We start from the raw sequence: 27,667 nt of genomic DNA on the forward strand, positions 1-27,667 counted from the left end.
TCTCGGCTTTGTTTCTCCTAGACCACAAAAATTCAGACTTCAGGATGATACTGAACAGAAAAGCCTTGTATCATTTTTGCCCAACTCGGGGCACTAACCCGAGACCTCAAAGCGGTAATCGTATCGCGCACTTAACACAATTATGCCACTGAGGCATATTTGTAATAAAGTCGTCAGAAACTATTTTCATTTTCAGTCGTGGTTACATGGATTTCCCTGGCAAAATTTTATGAGATGTATAATTTAACTAAATCATGTAGTTTGGTAAAAACCAAAGCAAAAATTTAAACATTTTCGCATTTATAATATAGTAAAAATTCGTAAAATCGAATAACAAACAGTAAGATATGTATATATTATATTAGTTTCTAGGTAGAATAAATAGATACCGTACATTGGGGTGAATGGATATCGCGGGCTGAATAGAAATATTTTCGGCAGTTTGAAGAAGTTGCCTCTCGATGTCTATGATAAGGATTATATTATCTACTATTTTAATTAACAGTAACATTTTTTCTTTATTATGATAACTCTGAAACAAACATAAAGTTTGTTATCTTACAAAAAAAGTTTACCTTGAATGAATGCAATAGGGTTTTAGTTATTTAAATGCTTTTATCAGATATCATGTCCTGTTCGGTTATTTTATCGTAAATATATTTATTTGAATGGGTAATTTGCTTTAGATAATGGAACAAAACCAAAATATCTATATTTAATGAAATCAATATTCAATTCTTAAATAAATTAAAATTAGTACACAAATGGGGGTGAATAAAACCGCTTTTGGGGGTAAATAGAAACGAAGGAAAATTTGAATAGAATACTACTTTTGGGGGTAAATATATCTATTTATCGAAGGAAGATGTGAATATATGTGTATATGGGGTTTATAGAAACGAAAATTAGTTCAAAAGAAATATAAATATTGATTGAAAAGAATTATTTAGATAGCCTTATGTACTCTCTTTCTATTCATCTGAGTGTCGTATCTTTGACCAAAACTGCCGGAAAAATGTAATAAAACACACTTTTTTCATTTTCTGTTCAATACAATATCAAAATGAAACAATAATTTATAAAGAACAAATGAAAAGTAAGGTAGAAACTGAAAGTTGTATCTAATGACCTCATTTTACAGTATATATTATACTTGCTTAATATATATTTATAAAACCTATATAATGTTATGTTTGTTTTAGGTAATGCCCGGCAAGGTCGTTTGGACATTGCGTTAATAAATGAAATCATAATATACTCGTCTTTAACTCTGCCATAACATTGTGTCAAAAATCAACTATGAATAACGCGTATTTTCATAAAATATTCCAGTTTTGCTTGTCTAATATTTTTATTATTTTGTAGTTTAGTGCGAATATTGGGTGTGTGTGTTAGCATATTCCTGACTGATAGTGTGATGTTGCTTCTGCGACGAATTCTCTTAGAGTACTAGTGGTATTAAAGCATGTAAAATTAAAATTAGTCTTTATTGATATTTATTTGGTTCGAACCTTATTTTTTAAATTTACATGTAAGGTTAGAGTAGATTATTGTAGTGTTTTTTTTAAAGACAAGTATTCAGTTTTATTTACTGACGCAATGTCAAAATGACCCTGCTGTATATTCTATATGACTCCGGCTTTGCTCGCGTGAAAGAGTTTTCCCGTATAAATATTTTATCGGGATAAAAAGTAACCTATTAGCACTCAGAGGAGTAATGTAGCTTTTTATTACTGAAAAGAAAATTTTAATCTGTAATGTAGTTCCCATAATGTGTTCAAACAAACAAATTCCTCAGGTTGATGTACTAGTTAGTATATTAGATTATAGATAAGGCATTGTAACGAACCTTATTTTCTGAATAATATAAACATAATTTTTTGTTTATCTTGAAATTAAATATGTTTACTCTTTTACATTATATAAATCCAAGATAAATGTTCTTAGTACGTAGACAAAAAGTTTTCGATGTTTATAATTGACCCAAGTCAAACAAAGGAGACGGGCGAAACTTGATAGAACCTTGGGCTTGGTGTTACAGAGATGATTTATGCATTATTTTATAGGAATAATAGAACTATTTCTTAATTAGAAAAAAAAATTATCTCTTCAATGGGAGTAAAGAAATAATCGCTATAGAAAATAGCGTAAAAAACTCTTTTCTGTGAATATCTTTGTGTTTACCCGATAGCATAAGATGTTCACAGCACCTAATTATTGTCCATTGGATTGCCGTGTTGACTAAAAGACTTAGATAATAACCAGAATTGAAATTATCGTATGGGATCGACGAGGACCGATATAAAGGTACTTATCGCAAGATGAAACTAAGTGTAGGTTGCATATCTTCTTTTATCTACTCCTTCATGGGATCAGGCATGAGTTTATACTGTTTTTATATTATTGAAAGAACTATTTCCTTTTCAATTTGACGAATTCCTTTAGTGTTACAACGCCATGTAGCTATGCCACAATTAACACAATGGTGTTGATGGTTCATCGTTACTTTTCAAAATCCGGTAGAACAAGCAAAATCAGGCGAGCAAGCAAGAAATCAAAGTCGGTTGTTGAATAAGCGTGGGTAGTTCATTAAAGCAGCAATCGTCAAAATATTCTCGAAAAGCCGTAGTCGTTAAAATAAAAATATCAAACCAAAAACATTCACTTGCGCAGAAGTACAGAAAGAAAATAACAATAATAATAATATACATTAATAATAGACAGCCTGATATTCCCGATACCGGAAGTCAGTTACTTATGCATAATAAAAAATATTTTATTTTCCCATTGTAATACAATCTAATATTTTCTAATGGCTGATATATAAATAGAAGAAGAATATTGATAAATGTTTCATAAGTGTACAGTCAAGCCCAATTTCGCCCGTCTCCTTTCATAAAACCCTGACGGACTTAAGCAGTCCGACCAATAAAAGTCCATTATTTATAGAACGTTTGACCGATTGACTGATCTTTTGAAAGATTGACCTTTGTATCTACAAAGGTCAATCTAGGAAAATGCCTTTTTAATTTTATATAATCCAGAAAACTTTACAATCACGTTATATAGCATTTCGTAGAGTATAAAATATAATATGGAGTTAGATCGTCTGTTGACCGGCGGTATTCAATAAATCCCAATCGCCTTTTTTCGATCCATCGCGAAAATTGACTAATTAAAACAAAGATTTTTGAAATGTCTATAAATTCCTTATTTTTATTGGTTTATTCTCAGGATCGAATCGAAGATTAAGATTGGAATTGAAAACAGTCGTTATTCAATGAATAGTGCATAAATAAATATACTATTCTAAGTTGGTATATTTTTAGGTAACTAAAGAGAAAAGCAAATAGAATATAAAGAATTATTATTTTTGGCTTTACTATTATAATATATTTATAAGTTCCTCAGTAAAACGCTAAGTATATTTCGCTAAATATAAATCTCAATATTTTTTTCAATAGGGATATATAAACACCCAGTAGGGTTGTTGCTATTTCTTGTGACAAAAATAATATACAATTGTGGGGTCCATGAGATCGCGGGGCCTCGGATTTGGGTAACGGGCCGCGTATCGAACAAACTATGTTAAAAATTTCAGCATTCTAGCTCATGCTGAAGTTAATTTGAAGTCTTATTAGAAACTTAGAACCGAAGATGAAAAAGAGCTTTAATAAAAATGCATTAACAACATTGTTTAGTCCTTGACAAATCAATTAATTAATTTATTATTCTCTCAAGATATGTTAATAAATACTTCACAGTTAATTACAGTGTGGTTGAAACTACGATTATGCGTGAAGTACACTGCATCGTGTTTGGCAATTAACTTATTGTAAACAAATAAAAAGTAATGTTTTTACCTAGATATTTCTCTTGGCTAAATACAATGTAACTAATCCCTTAGTTTACCCTTACTGCCCAGCTATAAATAGGGGTGACTGAACTGTTATATTGGGGTCACCGGCCTTACGATCTCGCATTGAGGCATTCAGCAAGATGAAAAACGTCGGGCTATCGCCGGGTTGCGTCCCTTCCACTACACACAGTTAATTTTTGAGATCAGGCAACAAGAGCAGTTCCCACAACCGTATTAGTTACAAGAAATAATTGTTAGGAGACTATTCATCATCGTCCATTAATATTCACAGATTTGGAACAAATCTATAGATGCCAAGAAAAATGACAATTCTTTTAAAATCATTTTGATACCAATCAATCCCGTCGCTTATAAGGATCAAAAGATTCTATAGGACCCCTAGAGGTTTGAGTATTTTTAAGTTCACTGCAAATAACTTTCTTCATACATTTTGTAGGAAATGCGACTTTAATCCGCTTTTAATGATAACGAAACTTTGTATTTATGACCCTTTCGACCCAATTGACCGATTTATCTATAATTATCAATAACAATGCATTCAAAAAATGTAAATGCACAAAAACAATTATTGAGTATGTTAAAAAAAGATTCTAAGCTAAATACTGTCGGTGCGAAAATTGATATTTATGGATAACATAATACTGGTTATTTGTGAAATTTTCAAGTGCCAAAATCCAACCTGTATACATCCTAGCATGACAAATACATATTACCTGAAACATCACGGGGGTTATTTTCGGTGCATTTAAATCGGCTGCTGGTTTCTACGCAACTGCCCCTATGCGATGTCGTCTAGTGCGGACCGTCTCCTGCTGTGGAAATTCAAGCGACCTACCTACAAAATAATTCGAATTACTTGACTAAAGGTTCTTTGAGGCGAGAAAATTCATTCTTTTGATCATTCGCTTTCTTACTATTGTAAAGAGCTACCTAAATTTATTCTTTATTTTTAAACTTTTGTGTATAGTTAAATAATACTACGACTTATGAGGAATATTGAATTTCTTTTCCACGTTACACATAGTTTTGATCAAGTACTTTGTTTTTCACTAAAATCGTTGAGCAGTTGTTCTTTTAAGGGTTCTGTGGTAAATAAGGAACGCTTACAGTTTCGGCATGTGCGTATGATGTTTCCAGTTTAGCTCAGAGACTTTGTAATTTAGGATCGGTATGTGTACACATTATTAATCACGTCGACAAAGTCATGATGAAATAAAATATTGAATACTTTTTAGGTTACCACCGCTACACCTTAAATAGATACGATTTTTTTCTCGGCTATCCAATAGCCACCAATTGTTGTTTGATAAGTTGTTTAAATAAATGGCGGGTGAGTAAAAACCATTTTATAAAAGACTTTAAAAAACTAACCCCATTATTCATAGACGTTTTTTATCTAAGGATGGAGCATTGCTGTGATAACAAGTCTGTTTTCAGTGCTGACGGCATGGCAGCCTTCGCAGTGCGTAGACATAGGGCCGTTGTGATTAGCTAATTTTGAGATATAACTTTAATCAAATTGGCTGTCAGATAAACAAAGTTGAATAAACAGCAAGCCGTCAGATAAACAAAGCTGAGAAACAGATTTGTTACCACAGCAATGCTCTGTCCTTAGATAAATAACGTATATGAATAAGTATATATGTACATATATGTTCCACTGTAATTTTTTTTTAAATCTATGTTCAACCATTTAAATCTATGCCAATAGGGTACTGGACTCATTTGTTCTTTACAATAGTAAATATACAAATATTTACAAAATATAAATTATAACACAGAAAGAATTATTAAAATCCGGTAAAAAATCAACAAGTTATAAGTCTTTGAAATTCGGTGGAAATGGTAATTTATAAGAAACAGAAAAGAGACGAAATACCCACATGTGACGTCATCGGGAATAACGACGCGTGCTAAAGAAAGAGATGAAGCGATATCCCCTCATCGCGCTCACTTCTGTACATTACAATATTTTAAATATGAATTGGTCGCTCATTTTTTTAACAAATTTTTATGCAGTTTTCGCAGGAGTGCTTCTTTTTCGTATTATTAACCATTACATATAGAATAATGTACAAAATCAAGCATAGACCGATACCCTATTATTATAGACCGATTTAGTTAATTATTTTTTTATAGCTTAAAATGGTACATTTTTATATTAATTAGTATGAGCATACTAAAATGCAGAAGGGGACTTTGCAAAATCGAATAGGATTAGAATGCTTTATTTAGTGGTGTTCAGTATAGTTTTACGATGTTTTGATGTTAAAAATGTTTTTGACTTTGAACTTTTGAAAATTTATGGTCAGTTAACAATATTTTGTTTCATTGGCGAGAGGTTCATCCTCAAAATCAAATAGGATTCTTATTATGATTGATTGATTCTTATTATGTTTCATTTTGTTGGTCTATTTTTAATAAAAAAAAAGCAAAAAAAACATTAAAAATAACCGTCCTAAAACCACTGAGAAACTTATGATATTTTAATATTCTATACTAATTACAAACAAAATATTTAATGTCACATATCAATATTATTTGTTCGATTTTTAATTATTTATTATTATCTTTAGTAAATTGGTTGTTATTTTTTAGGTTTTAATCATTTCTAAAAGCGGTTTTATTAATTCAACGCTCCGTTTGCGAAATATAAGTTTTAAAGATATATTTTTCCTTGAGAGTCTTTTAGATGTGTGAAAAAATATACGGATGTAGTATAGGAAATCACCTAAATTAAGCTGTTGTGTAACAAGTATTGATGTAAGACGTAGAGATTTTCTTGGAACCTAATAAATTACTTGAAATTGTAGAGAATAATTGAAGAGTGGAATTTTCAGGAGTCGGCACTAATACCTAATATCTGTTTCTTAGGAAAAAAAGTAGTATCTGATATTATCAGTAGCGTCGCGACACAGCAAAATGCAATGGAAATAAAAATTTTATACTTCATTAACTAAGACGATATCATACGTCATGTACACGATATGAACATTTTTTGCATTAAACAGAAATCAGAATGGTATAACACGTGGTTCGTCGCATTTTGTATACCACCGAATTTGTATGTGGTGCTAAGGAGCACGTTCAGAATTTATTTTGCGAGGGTTTTAATCTGCAGCTACCCCTACTGCTAACAGGTGATGTAATTGTAAAACATATCGAAAGAAAAACCTAGGTTGCTGATAATGCGAAGCGTAAACTTCGCAATAGTCATGATTGAACATTATTTTCGACTCACGAGTAATTTACTTTTCCGGTCTAATAAAGTGACCACCTAACAATTATCTGAACACTGAATTTGCATAGTGATGCTCTGTATTTCAAGCACAAATGAGAAAGAATTGAGTTTTAACGAGTAAATTAGCGATTAGGTATTTCTCCATAGCCGTTTGAGTATACTGTAAAAGAAGATATTCCTACTGCGTATTCCCATATATTTCGAGTTACGTTACCATGGTTATACGAATTACTATTCGAAATTTACCCGCGTCCAATATTCATACTGTCATATTTTAGTGCCTACTATGCTCACAGGGCGTTGTTCAAATTTCCATATAAAATTTACGAAATCATAACATTGTATATTATAATTCAAAAATTCGTACTAAAGGTATAGCGAGTTGAACTCTGAACTACGTTATATGTTAGCACCCTCTTTATACTCGCAACTGTCACCATCAATTTGCATTTCGACTAGTTTTGCACGATTATTATTTCAAAGTATTTGACTTGACTTGACTTGAGGAATTTTGTGATTAAACACATATCCTACGACTTAACGTCCCTTTTATGTACAAATTCACGTAAGGTCAAGTCACTTTGTGCATATTTAGTTGCTTTTCAGAATGCCAGGGTAAATATATTGAGCAGGGTAGAGACATCAATAATAGGGTAGATACTTTTTGACTAGAAAAGGAACTTGGATGTAATAAAATCATTATTAAAATGAACGTTTATTTATTCCACGTATCTAAAAATTGGAGTACCATTTTTGATTTACAATCATCTTATTCTTCATGCGTATTTTTTGCATGGTCAATTATTTGTAACAACAATGTAATAACAATATGTTCTCAAAATCGGATTATAAACAATGAAATAAGCCGCGGTACGCTCATGAAGAAACATCCCTGATTAAAGAAAGGAATTAAACGCAAGTCAGAATAAACTCGAATTCGCTGCAAACTGCATGTTTCTTGCCAGGGGAGACGTTTTCTGCAATAAATTAATTTTATTGACTGACATACATTAATTTTGGTTTAATAACATGTCGTTCGTCAACTATTATAGTATTATTGAATTGAAGTAATAAATCTTAAATAAATTAAATTTATGATATAAATTTTGCGACTTACCCGGTGAGAGACACATTGATCTCGCATAACGACTGCACCACACTGTAGCGTCACGCCACTAACCAGCGACAACGATTTAACGTCTCATTTGTTCAGTGCAACTAATATCGTGTTAATGCGTATTCTTGAGTGCAATTTAAAAAATTGAGGGCTCTAGTATTTTAGTTTTTTTTAACGAATTTAAATTTGTCAGGGTAGAGATACACAAAAAGAGCAGGCCAAAAATAAAATTTAAAAATTATTAAAAATAAACTAATAATTTTGTTTTTTTCCTTTATTATACTTATTTAAACTTGTACTGAATATATGTTAACTGGGAAATTGAGAAAAAGAAATATATAATCTTTGCTTGTTTAACAAAAAACGTCAAAGGATCAAACCAGGGTAGACTTTTCAGACTTCACTACTTACGTAATTTCATGAAAATGTGTTGTATTTGAGCATTTAATCGTAATAACTTTTATAAAAGACATTAACAAGCTGCAATTTATTGCATAAAATGACAACATATGGAATAAAAACATTATTTTATAATCATTGCCGTGCACACCACCTCTTATCGTAGAATCACCTTATAGGAGTGAAATTACAGATGTCAATTCAGTCAATGACATTTAGTACGTCTTAAAAAACTCCATACTTAATTCTTTGCAGTGTGTTCCCCAAGATTCCTTGGTGTTCCTCAAAAGACTGAAATTAAGCATGATCGAGTGGGAGCCAAATGTTTAAGTCATGCTCGTTCGTGGTTCCTAATGTAAACCATACACGCTAAGGTCTACCGGAGAGGTCATCTGTGCAGGTATGCCTGGGCAGGTATGAATTGAAAGAATTGATTTTCGATCCTGCGCCTGTCGCCTGCACAGGCTCAAAAATCTGCACAGGTCTATTCCCACACACATTTCGGTCTACCGGCGCAGGCATACCTGCACCGGTGGACCTTTCCGATGGACCGTAGTATGTATGGCAGCCATTAATCTGACTGCAGTTGGCCCGTTCGATGATAGCAACGTTTCGCACCCGTGAACTAAGAGAGATTTTACTGTCCAGGGCACAATACCCGAATTCGTGCTCCATTGGTGTTTCTCGCTCTCAACTTGGCTTGGTTTGACCCAGCTTTAAATTTACCCAAATTTTTATTGCAAATCCAACATTGAGCCACAGTCACAGACTAAGATAAGAAACTTTGTTTATTTCTTTCTCTTCGCGACGAAGTTTTATTAACACGAGAGATCGGCCTAAGAGTCGGTTATATTTAGTCACCATTCGTACCCACCAGCGTTAAGTTACATTAGCGAGCGTTAGACTAAAACAATTTTACACGCCAGTCCGTCATATTAAATATTATTGATTAAACTTCATGGTGGATTCCTTCAATGGGGGGCTCCTTAGAAGCAAAAGTGTATCGAAAACCGATACAAAATTTAGTCAAATATCAGGAAGAATATACGAGGCTGCAGATCGAATTAGCACAAAACGATGTGCTAGGTCTTTGGAAAGGCTATTTTAGAAGATTTTGAGCGTGTATTAAAGGCCGAACGCAAAGAATTCGAACATTTGCTTTAATACATTTTTTCAAAAGCTTTTCTTCCTTTCTTTTTTTTTTAATTAATTTCGAGTCACAGTTATTTGTCAATTACAGTTTCCATCCTTGAGCAAAAAATATTATTAAATTTATTGTAAAGTTATGGTTAATACATTAAGTCATTTGTTGGTTAAAGATTAAAATAAAATAAATTTCCTTTAGAAGATATGAAGTGTAGCATTTTAGAATCTTGGCACGATTCTTGTTAAAACCGGCCAAGACTAAAAAGTAAACTTTTGTCATCTGTTATTCTTTAGCTCTTTTATTTATCATTGTGTAATAGTATATAAAATTCGAACTATTGAAACCAGTGTCTACATTACTATAAAGTATCGGTCAGGATACTTTATTTTTCAATTGTTTTTAAAACACTGTAACTTGGGAAACTATCGTACTTAGGGTTCAGGGACCTTACCATCGTCTTTTACAAAACCATTATATAGCATGAACGCTTTGTTTCAAGCTTAAAGTAGTATTACTCAGATTCGTACTATGACGTCATAAAAACAAAATTGTTTTACTCCTGTGTAGGGATGGAAAAGAATGAATGGTTGTCTATTCCCTGATTTAAGAAAGCTAAACATTTTACGTACTTTCCGAGTCACGCATATACTGAACCGTTTCAATAAATATTAAAGTCAAAATAATATAATTTAGTAAGTTAGTTTTATAAGTACGTTGTCAATATAAAATTATGCTGTGTTATTATACAAAATATACTTGTGGTTTTTGAGCAAACATTTTGGATAGAGGTGGTTTCTTCGGGTATGTATGCAATGCGACGGGAAGGGAACGGTTTTACTGAAGACATTAGACCCAATTTCGCGGTCGCGATTTTAAAGTTTATAATGGCACTGGTGTGATAGAATATTGAATACTTATTTTGTTTAGAGTTTTAACTTGATAGTGTCGATATCATGTCAAGCAGCGAGTGACTATAATGTGTTTTAATACCTTATACGATAAAACAACGAAGAAATTAATGCATTGCGACATACTTAAAACAATTTTTTAATAATAATTGCTATCAAAAATATGGTTTACAATATTTAATAAGTAAAATATTATTAAATATTTACAATCAATATAACGAGATACTAGCATATTCTGTCTAGAAATTATGAAAAAATATTCAAATTGATAATTCAAAAGCGTTAAGCAAATTTGCTCTCAACGTCCCTTTGCGGCCACCTAGCAAACCTCCCACCACCCTTCATGTCCGTCGATGTAGAACCAATATATAGGTAAACCCTCCCCTATACTTCGACTGTCGGCATTATATATAATCAGCTATCAAACAAAATTACTAATCTTGACATATTTCATGATTCGCTGTCCACATTTAGGAAAACTCTTTTAAGTAAGATTGACTGAGTCCCTAACATTGTGATAAATCTACTATGTTTTTTTGTAAAATTCCGTTTAATCTTTAGTTAAGTAATATTGTAAAATTGTATTACGCATGTTGTGGTTGGTTGCCTTTAGTTTAAGTTACAATTAGTTTTATTTTAGAATTTATTATTATATTAGTATTGTAAGCTTTGTCGGCAATCCTCAAATAAATAAAATAAAAGTACAGTCAATATGACGAGAATGAATAATAAAACAAAGATATCGTACATCCATGACATTTCGACGCTGGAACTTCAAGTGGTTTACATTTTTGCAACATCAGAGTTTGGTAAATTAGTTACAAAGGATTCAACTCTTCACAAAAAATTTGCGCGGGATTCTTTATTAACCTATATCTAGTAATAAATTCAGAGTCGACTAGGTTGAAGGGATCGCATTCTTCGCGCAATCGCCTTCGTCGCAACTTACGAGCCGAGCTACTAGGAGAGTTTATCATGCTATATACATTCGTATTCAATGGCTATCTTAAATCACAGCATATCTATCTATTGTATATAAAATCGATCCCTATTTCCCTTGGTCACGCCGTCACGCGTGAACGGCTGGACCGATTTCACTATTTTTTTTTGTTGTATTTGTTATTGTCATGAGTAGGTTCTTATGAAAGAAAAAAATTAGAAAAGTTAAGAAAAATTTACGATAATATTTATTTTATATAACTGTCAATTGTTTGAAATAACTGTCAGCGATTGACAGAAGGCGCGCTAATTCATAGTTAAGTAGGGACGACGTCTGTCGGGTAGTTCATAATAATTATGCGTCCTTTTTTGAATGAAATACCGCTATAACACACATCACTAGTGTTTTTTATATACTTTTCAAGAATAATATATCAAAGAAAATCGAAACTTATGTTAAAAAAGTCTTAGAAAAACATCTTTTATAACACTGTCAAATTTGACATGCTTGTCATTGTTCTGAGATAAAACCAATATAACTTACTGTCACAAGTTATTTCATGGGTATTGAATGAATGATTCACGATCACCTGAGACAAAACTGCTCGATAAAACATGATAGTTTTAAGATTGTTTTAAGCTCGTCATGATACGATATTTCTATGTAAGGTTATAATATTACTGCTATAAGAGATGGTAGTAAGGCTGCAGATTAGTTTATATTCGTGCCGCCATAGTTAGGTTTTCCCCCTGAGGCCTTTTTATTGTCATCTTCTTGGACACGCTGTATACTTTTATCAATTAACCTGACGGGGTGATGCAAAGATAAGAAAGTAAGTGCGTAAATAAAACCCATTAAAATGAACACGGAGAAAAGAAAGACCACAAAAAATATTCTATTTACATACTGATATTGCATAAACAATAACTGAATTCTAAAATAAATCGAAAAAACAACTTTTAATTGATAAACATAAAATTTCTCATTTAAAATAAAAGTTTTCACAGCGAACCGCTGCGAAAACTTTTATTTTAAATGAACAAGCGATGGCGCTGCACTAGTGTCTAACTCTGAGGAGGCTCTGCAAGATTTAGTGAGGAGATTTAATTATGCATGTAAACAATTTTCTTTGAGTATCTCTATGCCAAAAAGACTGTCATCATGGTTAAGGGTGTGTACCGTTGGGTACCTCACATATCGCTGTAAGGAAAACTTGGGCAAATTTTTATTGCTCGTGTCTATCATAACATAAAATTTTTGTAACAACAATTGTATATGACCACTTTTGGTCTTGACTTCTTGTCGTATGAAACGCAGGTCAACAAAAGTTCATAGAGTTCAAATGATATCAGAATGATAAAGCATAACGAAGCCTAATTCGACTTAAGCAGAAAGATCTTCATGTTGCTACGACAACTACTTTTCCTTCGAATTTGCGCTTTACCTGCGACATATGTGGCAAAAGATGTCGTGCTGCTACTGACCTTGTAAGTCACAAGAAAACATGCCCCATAACTAGATTACTAACATTTTGACTCGCTGTACTATTTATCGTTTAGGGCTAGGAAGGAGGGGGGCGGCTCAGATGCACCACGCACTGAGAGACGCTTTCGATGTTAACGGCAGCATGAGATCATCCACGCTGCCACTCACCCCGGGGAATCACAATGGGTTGAGCGTACATTGTATAAAGTACTGTGTACATTGAGTAGAGTATTATCGGCGGACGCCTCCGTGCTTCCCGCCCGTGACTGAGTAGTCGACTGTTATGACAGGCAAGGGATACAAAGGCGGAATTCTCCAACATGCTCAGTCCAAAGGGCGGTGTATAGAAAACCTAGGCAAAGTTTAAAATAAATAATATTTCATACATTACCTAAACGTTTGAGATTTTCTTTACATTGTCTAGGTTAAGTTTTTTCAATAAATTCTTTTCAGTTAATTAATTAAATGTATAATTTTATTTCAGCGGTGGAGAAGACGGCACAGGCAACACGTGTCCACTAGCAGCATCCGCAGCCGCGCCGGCCACTTGGCGCGGCACCAATGACAGTGCCACCGAGTATTGTCGTCGTGGCAACACGCCCGCTGCTTACGGCAGGTATCAGCGCAACAACTCCACAGCTCCCTATGCGACCCCACCTTCAAATGTCGAAAGGTAACACATTAGACGCCAAAGTGAAAGCCATATTAAGGGCCGGTTGCTCCTCTAACCTTTTGAGCCTTATCCTATTTATGGAAAGCATTGGCTTACAAAATCTACACAATGTTTACCTATTTTATTGAGAAAATTTAAACAATTGACATTAAAACAAACTACGAAAGGTAATGCTGCGTCCAGACATTGAACCTCTGAGCCGTATCGGATTCCAACATCATCGGGTATAGGGTAGCCTGTAGGATATGCTTACCGCGAACGGGTGCATCGATTGCAACGAGCTAGAACCAGATAGAACAACACTTAAATTTAAAGTGTAGGTCATACTCTTAATTATCTGATGTCAACAAATCAGAATTTATATAAACGCTGGTGCGTTTATCATGTCTGTTTGTCAGAGTGCCGGCCAAGTTTTTATACGGTAAATAAACGGCAGTCTATATTTTTTTATCGGTAAATCGGTATTAAATATTTTTGTTATTAAAAAAAAAAATTAAAGTATAAGAAAGGTAAGATGTCTAGATGCAGCATAACGTGTCCCAATAACTTCCTTGAACACAAACGAACTATTCTACCCACTCAATATTTAAAATATTGAAATTGGTCATTATATTAATAATTATCAAGAGCTTTTTATTTGTGTATCTTCTAAACATTTTCTCTCAACCATTGTCGTCGCGGTATCGAGATTGAACACTGGGTGTGTCGCTTTATAGCCGGCCCCCCCTGTGGTATGGATGTTATTATTATTGTTACATTTTGTACTCAATTTGTAGAAGTGAATTTAATTGTTTTAGGACAACACCTCATCATCGATGGTACGCGAGTGGCGAAAGAGCGGCAGGAGCGACAGGTGGCGAAAGCACGCCCAGCACTCCGGGCGGCGGCACCGAGAGCGGCCGGCGGCGGCGCCATTCGGGCTCGGGCTCCTCGAGATCGGAGTCCAGCTCGCCCGAGCCCAGCGACACGTCGCGAGCCTCCACACCCGCCGCACAGCCGCCGCTCCCACACCACGCCAACCATCGGGCGCCGCATCCGAATCAGCACCAAGTATGTTATCATTTTATTCTACAAATTATTACGTCCCAACATTTAATATCGAATTGGATTGTTAGCGTTATTTGAATTGGCGAAGAACTTACAAGGAGATAGACGTGGGTCATTGTAATTAAATTAGTATTGCTACTTTGAAGTTTGGAGTTTTAAGGTTCGGGTTATTGTTTACAGGCTTAAGAAAATATATATCCATGGATAAAAGTTCATATTTATCACATATGTATTTTTCAATGGTTTTACTAAATATTGTAATAAATTGTATCATAATGCTTGTTGCGACAGTGGGCGGCAGCGTCGAGCGGAAGAACTCTAGCCATATGCGTTCGAAACCTGCCAACGAGATCAACTGATAGCTCTTTAAAGGATGGACTCTATCACGAGTACAAGAAGCATGGAAAAGTAATGTGGGTTAAAGTTGTAGGTCAGAATGCAGACCGATATGCTGTTGTGCGATTCAAGAAACCGTCCGATGTGGAAAAAGCGTTAGAAGTTTCGCAGGACAAGCTATTTTTCGGATGTAAAATTTCTGTGGCACCTCACCAAAGTTGCGATGAAGATGCGGATTCAGCTAAACCTTACGAGACTGATATAGATGAATACCATCCGAAAGCAACTAGAACGTTATTTATTGGTAATTTAGAGAAAGATGTTACGCAACAACAGCTCCGAGACAAATTTAAGCATTTTGGCCGAATAATTGAAATAGACATAAAGAAAGGCAGTGGCGGAGGGGCTGGCTACGCTTTTTGTCAATACGCTTCAATATCAAGCGTAGTGGAGGCGATACGCGCTATGGATGGCGAATATGTAGGAGGATCACGCGTCAAACTCGGCTTTGGCAAACCCGTGGCTACCACTTGCGTATGGGTCGATGGTCTCACCGAACACACAGAGAAACAGGTATAAATTATTACAATTTCTATTATTACAATAAAATACTCGGGTCCATAACATCGCATCCAGCCAAAGTAACGTTGCAAATGATTTTAGTTTAGTTTAGCACATTTTAATCACATCTTTTACTAATAGTTACTATATATTGTAATAATAGTGGCATATCCACTATCAAAACTAAAAACTTTTACAACGCTCAACTGAGAGTAACATCTTAGTTTTATCCACTGATTGTATGGCCTTGTAACGGGGAAAAACGATGCGAATTAGGAGCTTTGTGTTGCGTTTCATTCGGTATGTGAGTTATTAGATTGTAGGAGACCTAAGCGCCGGTTTGTAGGTTTTTTTTTCCATAAACATCGCTTAATATGACCTTTCAGATTGTGAGGATCATCGCTGACGGTGACTATTAGTTGTCATTAGGCATATACGGTACAACTGCATGTTTGGTATTTATGGTAGAAAAAAAAAAACACAGATTCCCATGCGCTAAGGAACGATAATGTATGGCGAGGCGAGAATTGTCCACGCGGGGTCGGGTGTGAGTGAGGTGGGAGACGGGCGCGGTGGCGGTGCGGTGGTGCAGTGTGCAGTGTGTGTGTGGTGCAGGTGCTGGGCGCGGTGTCGCGGTGCGGCGCGGCCACGTCGGTGTGCGTGGACCGCGCGGCGGGCGCGGCGCTGGTGCACTTCGAGCAGGCGGCGGCGGCGGGCGCGGCGGTGCGCGAGCTGCGCCGCGTCGCCGCCACCGTCTCCGCCTCCGAGCCCGACCACCCCAGACTTTGCGTAGACTACGCCTCGCGCGAGTGTCAGGTGCATTCATCTTCCCCTACCTTCTTATAGGTTTGTCGTGTTCGATGTCACTTACTTACTTTATCTTTGTCTTCAGGAAGCCTTCTATGAGCAGCTTGAAAAACATGGAGGATCCGCAGCACTCGCGGGGTCTGAACGATTGGTCGGGGATGTGTCGACACGATATTTGCCATCCACTCGACACGAATCTTTGCGGTAAATTTTGTTTTAAATGATGTCTTTTATAAAGCAATTTTTTTCATATTTTAATATAAAATGTATATGGGACAGATATGAGAACTGTGGTTCTCGTTCACGAGCTTCAAGTTACGGTCGTGGGTCGTCTCGAACCCCGCGGTATACTGCTGTTGAACACTACGATCCTACAGACTACGCGGCGGATCGACGATACAGGTAATAATTTATGTATTATTGTTTTTTTTTTTTATTTGTGTTATGTTTTGATTAAATGAACTTTTAATTGTTGAGTCCAAATATTACTTTTCTGAGAGCCCTGAAAAAACATTCAATCAATTTGAACGAATAAATAAAATTCAATATTACTATGGATTGAGCTATTATTTTTTAAACTTTTATGATTTTATTTCTACTTCAAGTATAAAATATAGTATATTATATTATTATTAATTTTTGTTTGTAAATCTAGTAAAAGGCAAACAGTGTATACACTTTTCTGTTTATGTTCCTTTATTCAATCATAATAATAATTATATTGGATAGACTTTCCTTTCAACAGCATCACATTCCCAACATTGCAGCTTGTGTCATGTTGGTGTCCCACTAACGATATCTATAATGATTTCTGAGACTGAGTGTCTATTTTATTTCGAAACGCCATAAAATGCTTTACATATCGTTAAATTAACTATTTTTTATATTTATTACAGGGTATATGACGAAGTGGGGTCTAGTCCTCAGACTGAAGAGGCACCTTACGAGGATAGACTACAGTCTGTTGTTGTTTCACCACACCGTGCCCGAAGACACAGACGCGACTCGAGCCCTGAAGATAGAAAACATTCAAAGGTAATGCAGTTGTAACGATAGTCGTGGAGATGTGTTACAACTGACAGTTGATGATTAAATAAAGTATGTTTGAAACATTGTTAAAAATGTGTTTACTTTTAGGACCGCCATCCGCGAGTTGGTGGACGGCGATCTCGTTCTGGATCGCGTGGAGTAGTTGGCGAGCGGCACGCCAGTCGACGGCGACATCGCCGGCGGCGAGATGGGTCGGGGTCGCGCGCCGGCACGCCGCTGCGAGACGAGCCCGACGCGCCGCCCGTGGAGCCCCGGCGACCGCCGCGAGAGCGTCCTCCGTTACCTATGAGTTTACCCCTTCCCAAGTTCGCCGTACAGCTTCTGCGTACGGTGCCGCCGACGCCGCGCCCGCAACCCGCGCCGGCGCCCGACTCTCCACCGCGACCGCCATCAGCTTCGTCTTCCAGCACAGGCTCCGCTCCGCATTCACCGTCTCTTGAGGAGCGCATACGAAGTCTTGATGAAAAATATGAAAAATGGAGTGGGTCTCGAGTGTCAGCAGATGCACCTGATCGTACCCGACTTCGCCATCGTCTTCTTGATGTAGATATCAATGAAGTGAAACCCTCTGAAGTTGTTCGGTCACTACTTGCGAAAAGATCTGTATTTGATGAAGATTCTGAGAGACTGGAGGGTGCAGTACGACCTCCAAGCCCGAACGGCAGTCCACGATCGAGGTCTTCTTGTAGTGCCCGTAGTTTACGACTTCCATATTCAATGCATTCAGCTCACTCTCCGCATCTCTCTTTAAGTCATTTAGGGCTAGCATCGCATTCTCCACACCTAACTTTAAATTCAACTGAACCGGAAGGTGATGCTTCAGACAGGCCTGCTGATCCGCGCCTAAATAGACCAGAGAGACCTATTAAGTTCGAAAAGTTGGGAAAATTTAATGAGAGTGACTACAGGCTTGAGTCTCGTATAAGACCTAGAACGCCGTCGACGGATAGATCGCAGCTCGATTCGAGTGATAGATTATCACCCGGGACTATAAGAGATCAATTAGATGAAACTAAAGAAGAAGGAACTAGAAAGCATCGGGACTCCACCGGAAATTGCGAAACTGAGAGAAAAAACTCCCTCGATTATAATACGAAGGAATGTCAAGAGAGCATAGAATCTGTGGATTTTGATTTAAAAAATAAAATGTGTTCGGATTTTGATACATCCCATTCTACGAAAACAAAGATCTATGAAAAGATTGTGTCATCTTCATTGACAGTAAAAATAGAAGGGTCTCAGGAAGATAAACAGTCTGAGGAACCGCTCATATTACAGTCTGAAGAAAAAAGTGCTCGTGATGTGATGGATATGTTGATTAAAAGCGTTGAACAGCGACATGACTCTTTAAAATTGGAATCTACTGAGAAACCTAACTTTTTAGTGGGCGATAAAACCACGCTTTTGCCTGGGTATCATGAAAAGCTAGAAAACAAAGTTACAGTAGATATCGAACGTGAACAGAAAATTATCTGTCAAGCAATAGACAATAGTGACAAGAATAAGGAAACTTTGATTACAAATCACGTTTCAAAAGATATCAATGATACTGATTTGCATCAAAAACATTTAAATTCTATGAATACGGTAAAAGTCAGTAAAGAAAGTTATGAATTTACCCCAGATCTAGTAAAATCATGCGACAAGAATGGAAAGGAACGGTATAATCATAATATATTAGATGTTTTACATAACACAAAACTAGAAAAGGAAAATATTCATTTTGATAAGACTTTTGAGAAAGAGAAATATGTTAATAACATCAAACAACATATTTCAGTAGACAAAAAAGGTGATAATGAAAAGCATGATGAGCGTTTAAAAAACGAAAGGGAAAAATTACGTAAGGAACGTTGTGAAAAAGATCGTCACGAAAATGAAAAGTCGAAAGGCAGGACGGACAAGGTGTCTGACAAAATGGAGAAAAAGTCCAAAGAAGAGTTATTTCTTGATAGGTATACGGATAAGGAAGAAAAAATTAAATGCGAAAAAGACGATAAACCACAAAAGGAGAAAAAAGATAGCCGTGACATTGAAAAATCTAGCAAACATTTTGATGAGAAGCTATCCCGATATGATCATCACCGAAAGGAAAAAAACGACAAAGATAAGAGGAAAGAGTCTGTTGATGAAACAAAGTTAAAAAAAGAGGATAAGCACAGACATGAAAGATGTAAAAAAGATAGCGAAGTGAAGAAAGAAAATAAAAAAGATTCCGAGTGTATTAAAATAAGAAAAAGTTCTCGAGATGAAACTCCGAGGGAAATTGCTCGCAAGGATTCAACTGATTCTTCAACGTCTAGAGCATCTCATGAATCAACACGGCTGAAGGAATTGGAGAATAGTGATATTAAAGAAGATTCAAAGTATAAATTAAAACAAACCGATTTATTTGGGAAACTAGACAACGACAAAGATTTTTTATCGAAGTGTGTTGATATAAAGTCGGAAAATGCAATCAAAATTAAAACCGAAACTCGAGAAGATAAAGACATGTTGGAATTTCAACCTAAAATAAAAAGTGAGAACGTCGATGCTAATTTTAAGATCAAAACAGATTTTACAGAAAAACAGAGACATTATTCACTAGATTCGCCTAATGTAGATTCAAAACGGAAAGAGCGCCTAAACTCCTGTTCCAGTTTACCATCTAATATTGGACATAAACGACGAATTTCTTCTCAAGATAGTCTTGATTCTATAACAGATGACAATAAAAAATCTAGGAATGATAATAAAGTCTTTGAAAGAAGAGATTCTAAAGATTCTAAATCTAATGATAGACATAAAACTACAAAATTTAACAAGGGACATTTTGCTAAACTTATCGAAAGTAAGACAAAAGATGATAAGAAAAATCAAGTGAAACCACCAGATGAGGCTTTTGTCGATTATAAAGATAGCGACGCTAAAGAAAAACCCACTGATAGAAATAAGCCTGTAAAAATCAATTCGAAAGAAGAAGGAGAAAAATCGAATGATATACAACAGGAAGGATTACACAAGGATTTAGACTTCCTTGCCACATTAGAACTTAGGTCTAGTGAAGAAGATGAAAGGCAAAAAGCTCTCAGAAAAGAAATGAAAGAAAAAAAACGAATTCAACAGTTGCAACAAATCCAAGAGCTACAAATGCAGCAAGATGCCATGCAACAAGCTGAGCTAATGATAAAAAATAAGGATGATAAGAAGCAAAAATGTGACGAGAAGAAGAAAGAAGCAGCTCGTGAAAAACGCATGTCCACAGATCGTAAAAGTCGTGAAGAAAAATGTGAGAGTAGTAAACGTAAGAATCGCAAGCATGTTCAAACTAGTGATAGCTCTGATTCTGACGAACCCAAAAAGCATTCTATTTTTGATATAATCGATGATGGTCCGACTTATATATCAATGTACGACAAAGTTAAGGCTCGTTCATGTAAGAATATGCAAAAACAAGAGGAAGAAAAGCGTCAGGAAAAAATTAAAGCAAAATTTAGCCAGTTTAAACAGTGTAGGGCTAAAAAAGAAGAAAAGAAAAGATCTAGTTGGGACGAAGATAGTGATTCAGATCAGGATAAAAAGAAGGCTCCAAAGTCATCAATGTTAAATAGTTCTGACGAAGAAAGTATACTAATGAGCAAGAGACACGACAAATCGCATCTTACGAACTCCGATTGCGATACAAAGAAAAGTGATGAATATTTTGATGTAACGTCTAATGAAGAAAATTTACCAAACAAGTTGTCTCGTAAAAACTCTCGGACACGTATTATGTCAGATACATCGGACGACGATACGCCAAAAAGAAGTGTTAGTAAAAGTCCAATATTCCTTAATGAAATTAAGAAAGAACCCTTATCAGACTCGGATTCTATGCATATGCTAAAAAGTGACGAAATCAAGGAAGGTAGTGAGAGGAAAATGAAAAAAAATACATTATTAAACTTATTTGGGAAAAGTGATGGAGATGAAAGCAAAACAAATTGTAGCACTGATATGGATCGAGAATATAAGGCCGCTTTCACGAAATCTTTATCTAATGAATTTTCTTCTGAAAACGAATCAATTACATCGAGCAGGAATATTACAGAAAATCGCAAGAAACACAAAAAGAAACAGAAGAGACATAAGTTTTTATATTCTGATGATGAATCTAAAGGCGAAAACAGAGATTTAATTTTACAAGATGGTGACAATAAACATAAAACGATTGATAAACAGCGGCGTCATAGTAATAAAAAAGAAAAACGAAAAGATAGAACGCGAGAAAGCATTGATACAGATGACGCTCGAGATGAAAAAGTTAAATTTAGAAAAGACAAAAAGTCGCCAAATAATAATTGTTTTGATTTTGTCTCTGAAACTAGTTCCAGTAATATTAAAAAAGATGGGAAGATGGAAGATATATTTGGTCCGCTGTCTGACGAGTCTGATAAAGATACAAGAGTACATTCTAAGCATAAATCAGATTTTCCATCTAGGGAATATGACTCTAATTATGGTAAAAATGATATAATAGAATCTAAATTGAATAACGGTGAGGGCAAACTTAAAGAAAAAGATGAAAATAGGCGCAGGAAAGAAAGAAAGAGAAAAGAAAGGCGTTTATTCAAAGAAGATGACAACAGCTTGGATGTAGATGCGGTTAGTAAAGCTATAGAGGCCAGACTCTTTGCGGAATCGATAACTGATGAGGAAAATCGTTTGAGGATTGAACTTCCGGACGGTTCTGATAAAAGTGATCAGCGAGAAACAAGTTTCATAGATTCCAATTTAATAAGCGAATTTGTGAAACAGGAAAAAATGAAAAAAGAGTGCAAAGAAAAAAAGAAAAAGAAAAAAAGAAGTAAAGAAGACAGACCAAGTCGTAAGGAGCATCATTTTTATCATCACGAAAAAAATGATAGATCGGAAAATGTTACTGACGATTCTGTGTCAGCATCACCTCCCAAACCCATGATATTAGATATACCATTACCGAAGGAATCACCTACTATGCCGGACGTGGAGAAAGCTGATGATTGTAAATCACTTGCGGAGTCGCCAAGCTTACCTAGATTAACAGATAGTCCACCTAGTCTGAATCAAGGCGAAAAATCTGATACTACAAAGAATGAGTCTAACAATTCTGACAGTCCCAACAATGGAAACATTGAGGAAATGACGATCCATCTTCCTGGAACTATTATAGACATACAAGCTATACCGATTCCACCGACACAAGAAAATCTTGCTAAACCTATAGATAATGTTAATGAAATACCTTTACCTCCCGATAATGTTCCACAAACTACATCAGAATATAAAGTAGATTTATTTAAACAATTTAGTAATGATATCAGTGAAGATGCTGTCCGTAGTATATGCAATTTAAAAAATGATATTGAAAAGGTTGCAGAAAAATCGCCTAATGAAAAAATTGAATTGAAGACTAATAAACTCGAGAAAAAGGTAGACGAGAAACCAAGAGCCGTTATTTCACAAGAAGAAACTGAAGATGCAGTCGCAGCGCTTTTGGGTGAAAGTTTTGGAGGTAAAGTTGATAACTTTGCTAACTGTTATGAAGAACCTGAAACTGTTTGTGGTAACCAAAATGAAATTGTAAACGTCAATATTGAGACTGAAAATATTCCAGAGGAGGACGCAGAAGAAATGAGACAAGCTGTTCAGAATTTAAATGCAAGTGAAATGGAAATGAAACCAGATACTCCAGTGTCTGATAATGATCTTTTACTTATTGATACAGACACAGAAGAAACGGAAGAATCAACTCAAGATCCAATTGAAAGATTGCCAGTTAATATCATTGCTACGAATCAGGCTTTAAATGTCAGTAGCGAAAGTACCAAAACTTCTGATGTAAGTAATATTGTAACATCAAAGTCAAAAACGCCTTCAATACAAACTGCGTCTCCTGAAGTTAGCGAAACAACTACAAAATCTAATGATGAGGCAAAAGTACAACTGGCTAAAAGAGAAAATGTGCAAATTATGACATCTGCTGCAACTCCTGTAATAACCTCTTGGACACTAAGCAACAATAAATTGATTGAACCACACATGGTTAATATTCAAGCTAATTCATTAGTTAGCAGAGATAAAAGTGAAAATAAGGCCACTCATATTACAGCGAATATTTTACAAATTAAAGCTCCTCAAAACCAAAATGTATCAATGAGTAACTCTCTGAGACCTATAGTTGCTCCTACTAGAGTCAGTGCTCCATATCAAGTTATTAATCAAATAATCCGTCCGCCAGTATCTAATATACAACCACCCACTATTAAAATTCCAGAACCTCATATTTTATATCAAAAGCCACAAGGAATTGTGATTTCTCCTCGCATGTCTAACGACCCTCGTTTGTTGAGCCCTAAAACCAGCCCGCAAGGAGAGAAAATGACATCACCACGACGTACAAACATGGCAATATTAAACACCTCACCCCAGAATATAAACTCCGTTGGAGTGGCATCACCCAACGCTATCCAGCAAAGATCTCCTGGACACGTCACAGTGGTAAGGATGCAGCAACCGCCGTTAAGTCCTATTCAAGCTGTACATATCCCACATGGAACAAGAGCAATGGTGTCACCTAATAGACCTAATTCAGTATTGGTCCAAGCGCAAGGCAGTCCAATTCATTTTAACCGTCTTCCCGTTACACCAGTTTTAACACCAATATCGAAACAGATGACCGTCAACAATATAGTTCAACAAACAAAAAATATTAGTGTGAATTCACCTTTGATACATCAGCAGAAAGTAATTCCGAGTGAACAAAGAAAGAATGACCAAAACTTTATACAAGAAAATGTAATAGAAAATTCTAAAATAATACTATCTCCTACAAATTTGCAACATTGTACAAATCCTACGGTAATGGCGCAAAATCGGCTAATATCAATGCAAAATAGTATGCACGTTACTAATTTGAATTCAGCTTCACATGCCAATAATAAAGTTTTAGTTAATTCTGTGAACCAAATAAATGATAAGAGAGAAAATCAATCGCAAAAAGTAGAACAATTAAACCACGCGCCGTTTTGTCCCACGCCTATCATTCATGTTGCTGGAGTAAATCAGTCTACTAGCTCAATTATCCAAAGTAGCGCAAAACCTATTGTCTGTAGCCTGCCGGAAACAAATTCTGTTAGCAGAGGGCAGGGGTCTAATGTTATACATACAATAAATTCTCAACGGTTATTAACATCGACATCCTTGGGAAATGTGATACAAATAGAATCAAATAAAGGACCACCTTCAGTGTTATCGATGGCGTCAATCAAAACGCCCTCTGTCTTAACAAAAGTGGAAACATCTAATGCAGCAGTCATCACTACTAATCATATTTCAGCAGTGTCACAGCTATTACTGAAAACCAGTACTCCAAATGAAACTTCTAGATATAATATCAAAGATGACAAAGAACCCGAACATAATAAGTCGTTGCAAAATCACACACCTCATGATAAAGATATTAAAATAGAGACTGACGAAATAAGAGATACTATTGTTAAACATAATACAGTAGATCCCGTTAAATCCTCTGTCGAAAACATCACTAAGGGCGAAACCGATTTTGAAGAACTACTCAAAGATAAAACAAATGAAATTAAAATTACTAATGATCTTGAAAAGAAACTTGAAGTTAATGTCGGTAAAACAGTAACTTTATTTGCGGCTAAATCATCAGACTTCGAAACCAGTAAGAGTATTGTTTATCCCAAGAAAGAAAATGAATTAGAAAAGTCGTGTGATTTTATAATCGGAGATGAGTCTTCTTCCCAGCAATCGACATTTGATGACAAAGATGACAAGAATATATTAAATTGTGAGACGTTAAAACTTACTAGTGAAGATAATGTTGGTGCAAATACAGAAATTAAATCGGAAGAAGACAATATATCCGAGAAAGATATTGTATTAGAAAATTCAGATATTAAAATACCTGTAATAGAAGAAGAGACTACACAAAATTCAATAAACTTTAAGCTCGATGACGATAAGAGTTTAGATATGGCAGCGGATCTTTCGGAATCTTCTGATAATCAAATGAAATGTATAGAGGAAAATGATTCTTGGAGCACCAAAGACCTTAATATTGAATCAGTTATTAAAAAAGTGGACTCTTTATGTAACGAAATCACGGAAATAAATGATATAAAAGACGAGAATGGAAAAGATATGGACAAATCTAAGCGTTTAAATACATCTAACTCACCAGTTTTAGCTATAGTCACAGAAACATTGTCTAATAAAGCCGATCATTTTGAATATGATACTACATCTGATAATAAATTGGCCCAAGGCTCAGTAGTTGATAAATTCCTGCCTGCCTCTAAGAGAGGAGGCCGTAATATGAGAGGGAAAAAATTAGATAAAGCGCAAGACAGAGTACAAACTCGTCAAATTACAAAAACACCACGTGGAGGCATATCAGCGAAACGAGGTAGGGGACGAGCAAAAGTGGATAAAAAAGTAAAGAATCTTGTCAAAAACAATGCGAACACAATCCCAGGAGATGTATATGATTTTCATGAAGATTCGGGTGACGAATCCGCTACTTCATCAAATAAAGTTGAAACTCGCCCAAGATTGATTTTGACAATAAAGAGCCCACTATCCGGTCTTACAAATATGACTGCCACATCTACATTGAGCATATCACACAAAGATATTAAATCTGGTGAAAAAACTATCAAGGAAGAAAGAACTGAGGATTTTGTATTGCCTTCACCTTCGCCTACGTCCTCGACTTTTAATACACGAAAATCTAGGAGACTTCAGGAGAAAGACATTCTACGGAGTTCTGCTGACGATGGCATCGAGGACGGTGTGAAAGTACTGAATTCAAACACAAAGGTCGGCAAAGAAAGTAAAAAGAGACCAATGCGACAAACTGGGACTAAATTGAACATTCACGATAAGTCTACAACAGATACCCGTAAATCGCCGAGAGGTGTCAAAAGAACAAGGGATAGAAGTTTATCAGATGCGTCTATGGATAGTGGAGACGAAAAAATTTTCAAAAGCGAAGATGGTGCTACTGAGCCCAAATTGCCCAGAACACAGGAGAATATTACTACTGCACGTGATGAATCAGTGCAGCCAACACCCACGCGCATTGTTACTGCAGCGCCCGCACCCGTGTCCAACCCAACTTCTGTACCGGCCCCCGTCGCGGCACCCGCGCCGCCGATGGGGCCAGCTCCTGTTCACGTTCCGGTATTAAGCCCAGTGACGACATCAACTACTGCTGTTATAGTCAGTCAGACAATCGTTCCCACCACCCCTACACCAATTACGAAACCTCCAAAGAAGATGATATCAGAAATCAGCGCGAAACTGGCTTGCGCCTTCGAGGCGCAGCAACAGGTGGAACGTGCGCAGGCAGCGCCCGGCGGCGAGACACGCGAGAGAGACAGTGTGCCGCCCGCGCTGGTACCCGTGGGCGCCACCGAGGCCACGGACGCGCGGGTGCAGTCGCCCGCGCTGCCGCATCGGCCTCCCTCTGCGCCCGCCACTCCTGCACCGCTTCGACCCGCCGATCGCGCCACGCCAGTGCTTGTCAGGTTTGTATTTTTTGCAATGATAAAAGAGTATAGAGGATGAGTGATATGGTCACGTGACATGCGGCACATTTAATGCATAAAATGGCGCCGACTCCGCCCCTTACAATAGTGATATGCTAGTACCGAAAATTTTGTATCGACATCGAAGAATTAAAAGAGAAACAAACAAGCCCAAAAAAGATCAAATACGAAAGGGGTTAGGTTCTACCATAATATAAGTATAACAAACCATAATATAAACAAACAAACTGAAACTGAATTATAAGTAACAATTGTTAAAGAATGCAGTACCTGTTGTGACAAACATCCAGTTGTGTTTGATCTATATTTGTATGTTGCACTATTCCTTGCTAAAAATTTAAGTTACAGATTAAGATATTTACTTAATACATGAAAAATGGAATAAGATTGCGTAGCCAGCAATTATTTGGTTGGTTTTATTTTATTTTATTATTATGCTCTTTGATCGAGAAACATAACTATGTTTCAGCAAACTAAAATCAATGAGCGTAAAGATGG

General features: G+C 36.0%; 1 protein-coding gene across 1 annotated transcript in view; it reads left to right on the plus strand.

Moving 5' to 3' along the window:
* LOC115455794 (protein split ends) overlaps positions 1 to 27,667 on the plus strand; it is a 90,821-nt gene that overhangs the window by 56,008 nt on the left and 7,146 nt on the right. The window contains exons 3-10 of the mRNA XM_037437283.1: positions 13,602 to 13,790; positions 14,588 to 14,840; positions 15,129 to 15,746; positions 16,350 to 16,550; positions 16,627 to 16,745; positions 16,821 to 16,943; positions 17,438 to 17,576; positions 17,679 to 27,148. Coding sequence (XP_037293180.1) covers positions 13,602 to 13,790; positions 14,588 to 14,840; positions 15,129 to 15,746; positions 16,350 to 16,550; positions 16,627 to 16,745; positions 16,821 to 16,943; positions 17,438 to 17,576; positions 17,679 to 27,148 — 11,112 coding nt within the window. The remainder of the gene's footprint in view (positions 1 to 13,601; positions 13,791 to 14,587; positions 14,841 to 15,128; positions 15,747 to 16,349; positions 16,551 to 16,626; positions 16,746 to 16,820; positions 16,944 to 17,437; positions 17,577 to 17,678; positions 27,149 to 27,667) is intronic.

This window comes from Manduca sexta, chromosome 10 (genome assembly GCF_014839805.1).
Source record: "Manduca sexta isolate Smith_Timp_Sample1 chromosome 10, JHU_Msex_v1.0, whole genome shotgun sequence".
Classification (NCBI taxonomy): Eukaryota; Metazoa; Arthropoda; class Insecta; order Lepidoptera; family Sphingidae; genus Manduca; species Manduca sexta.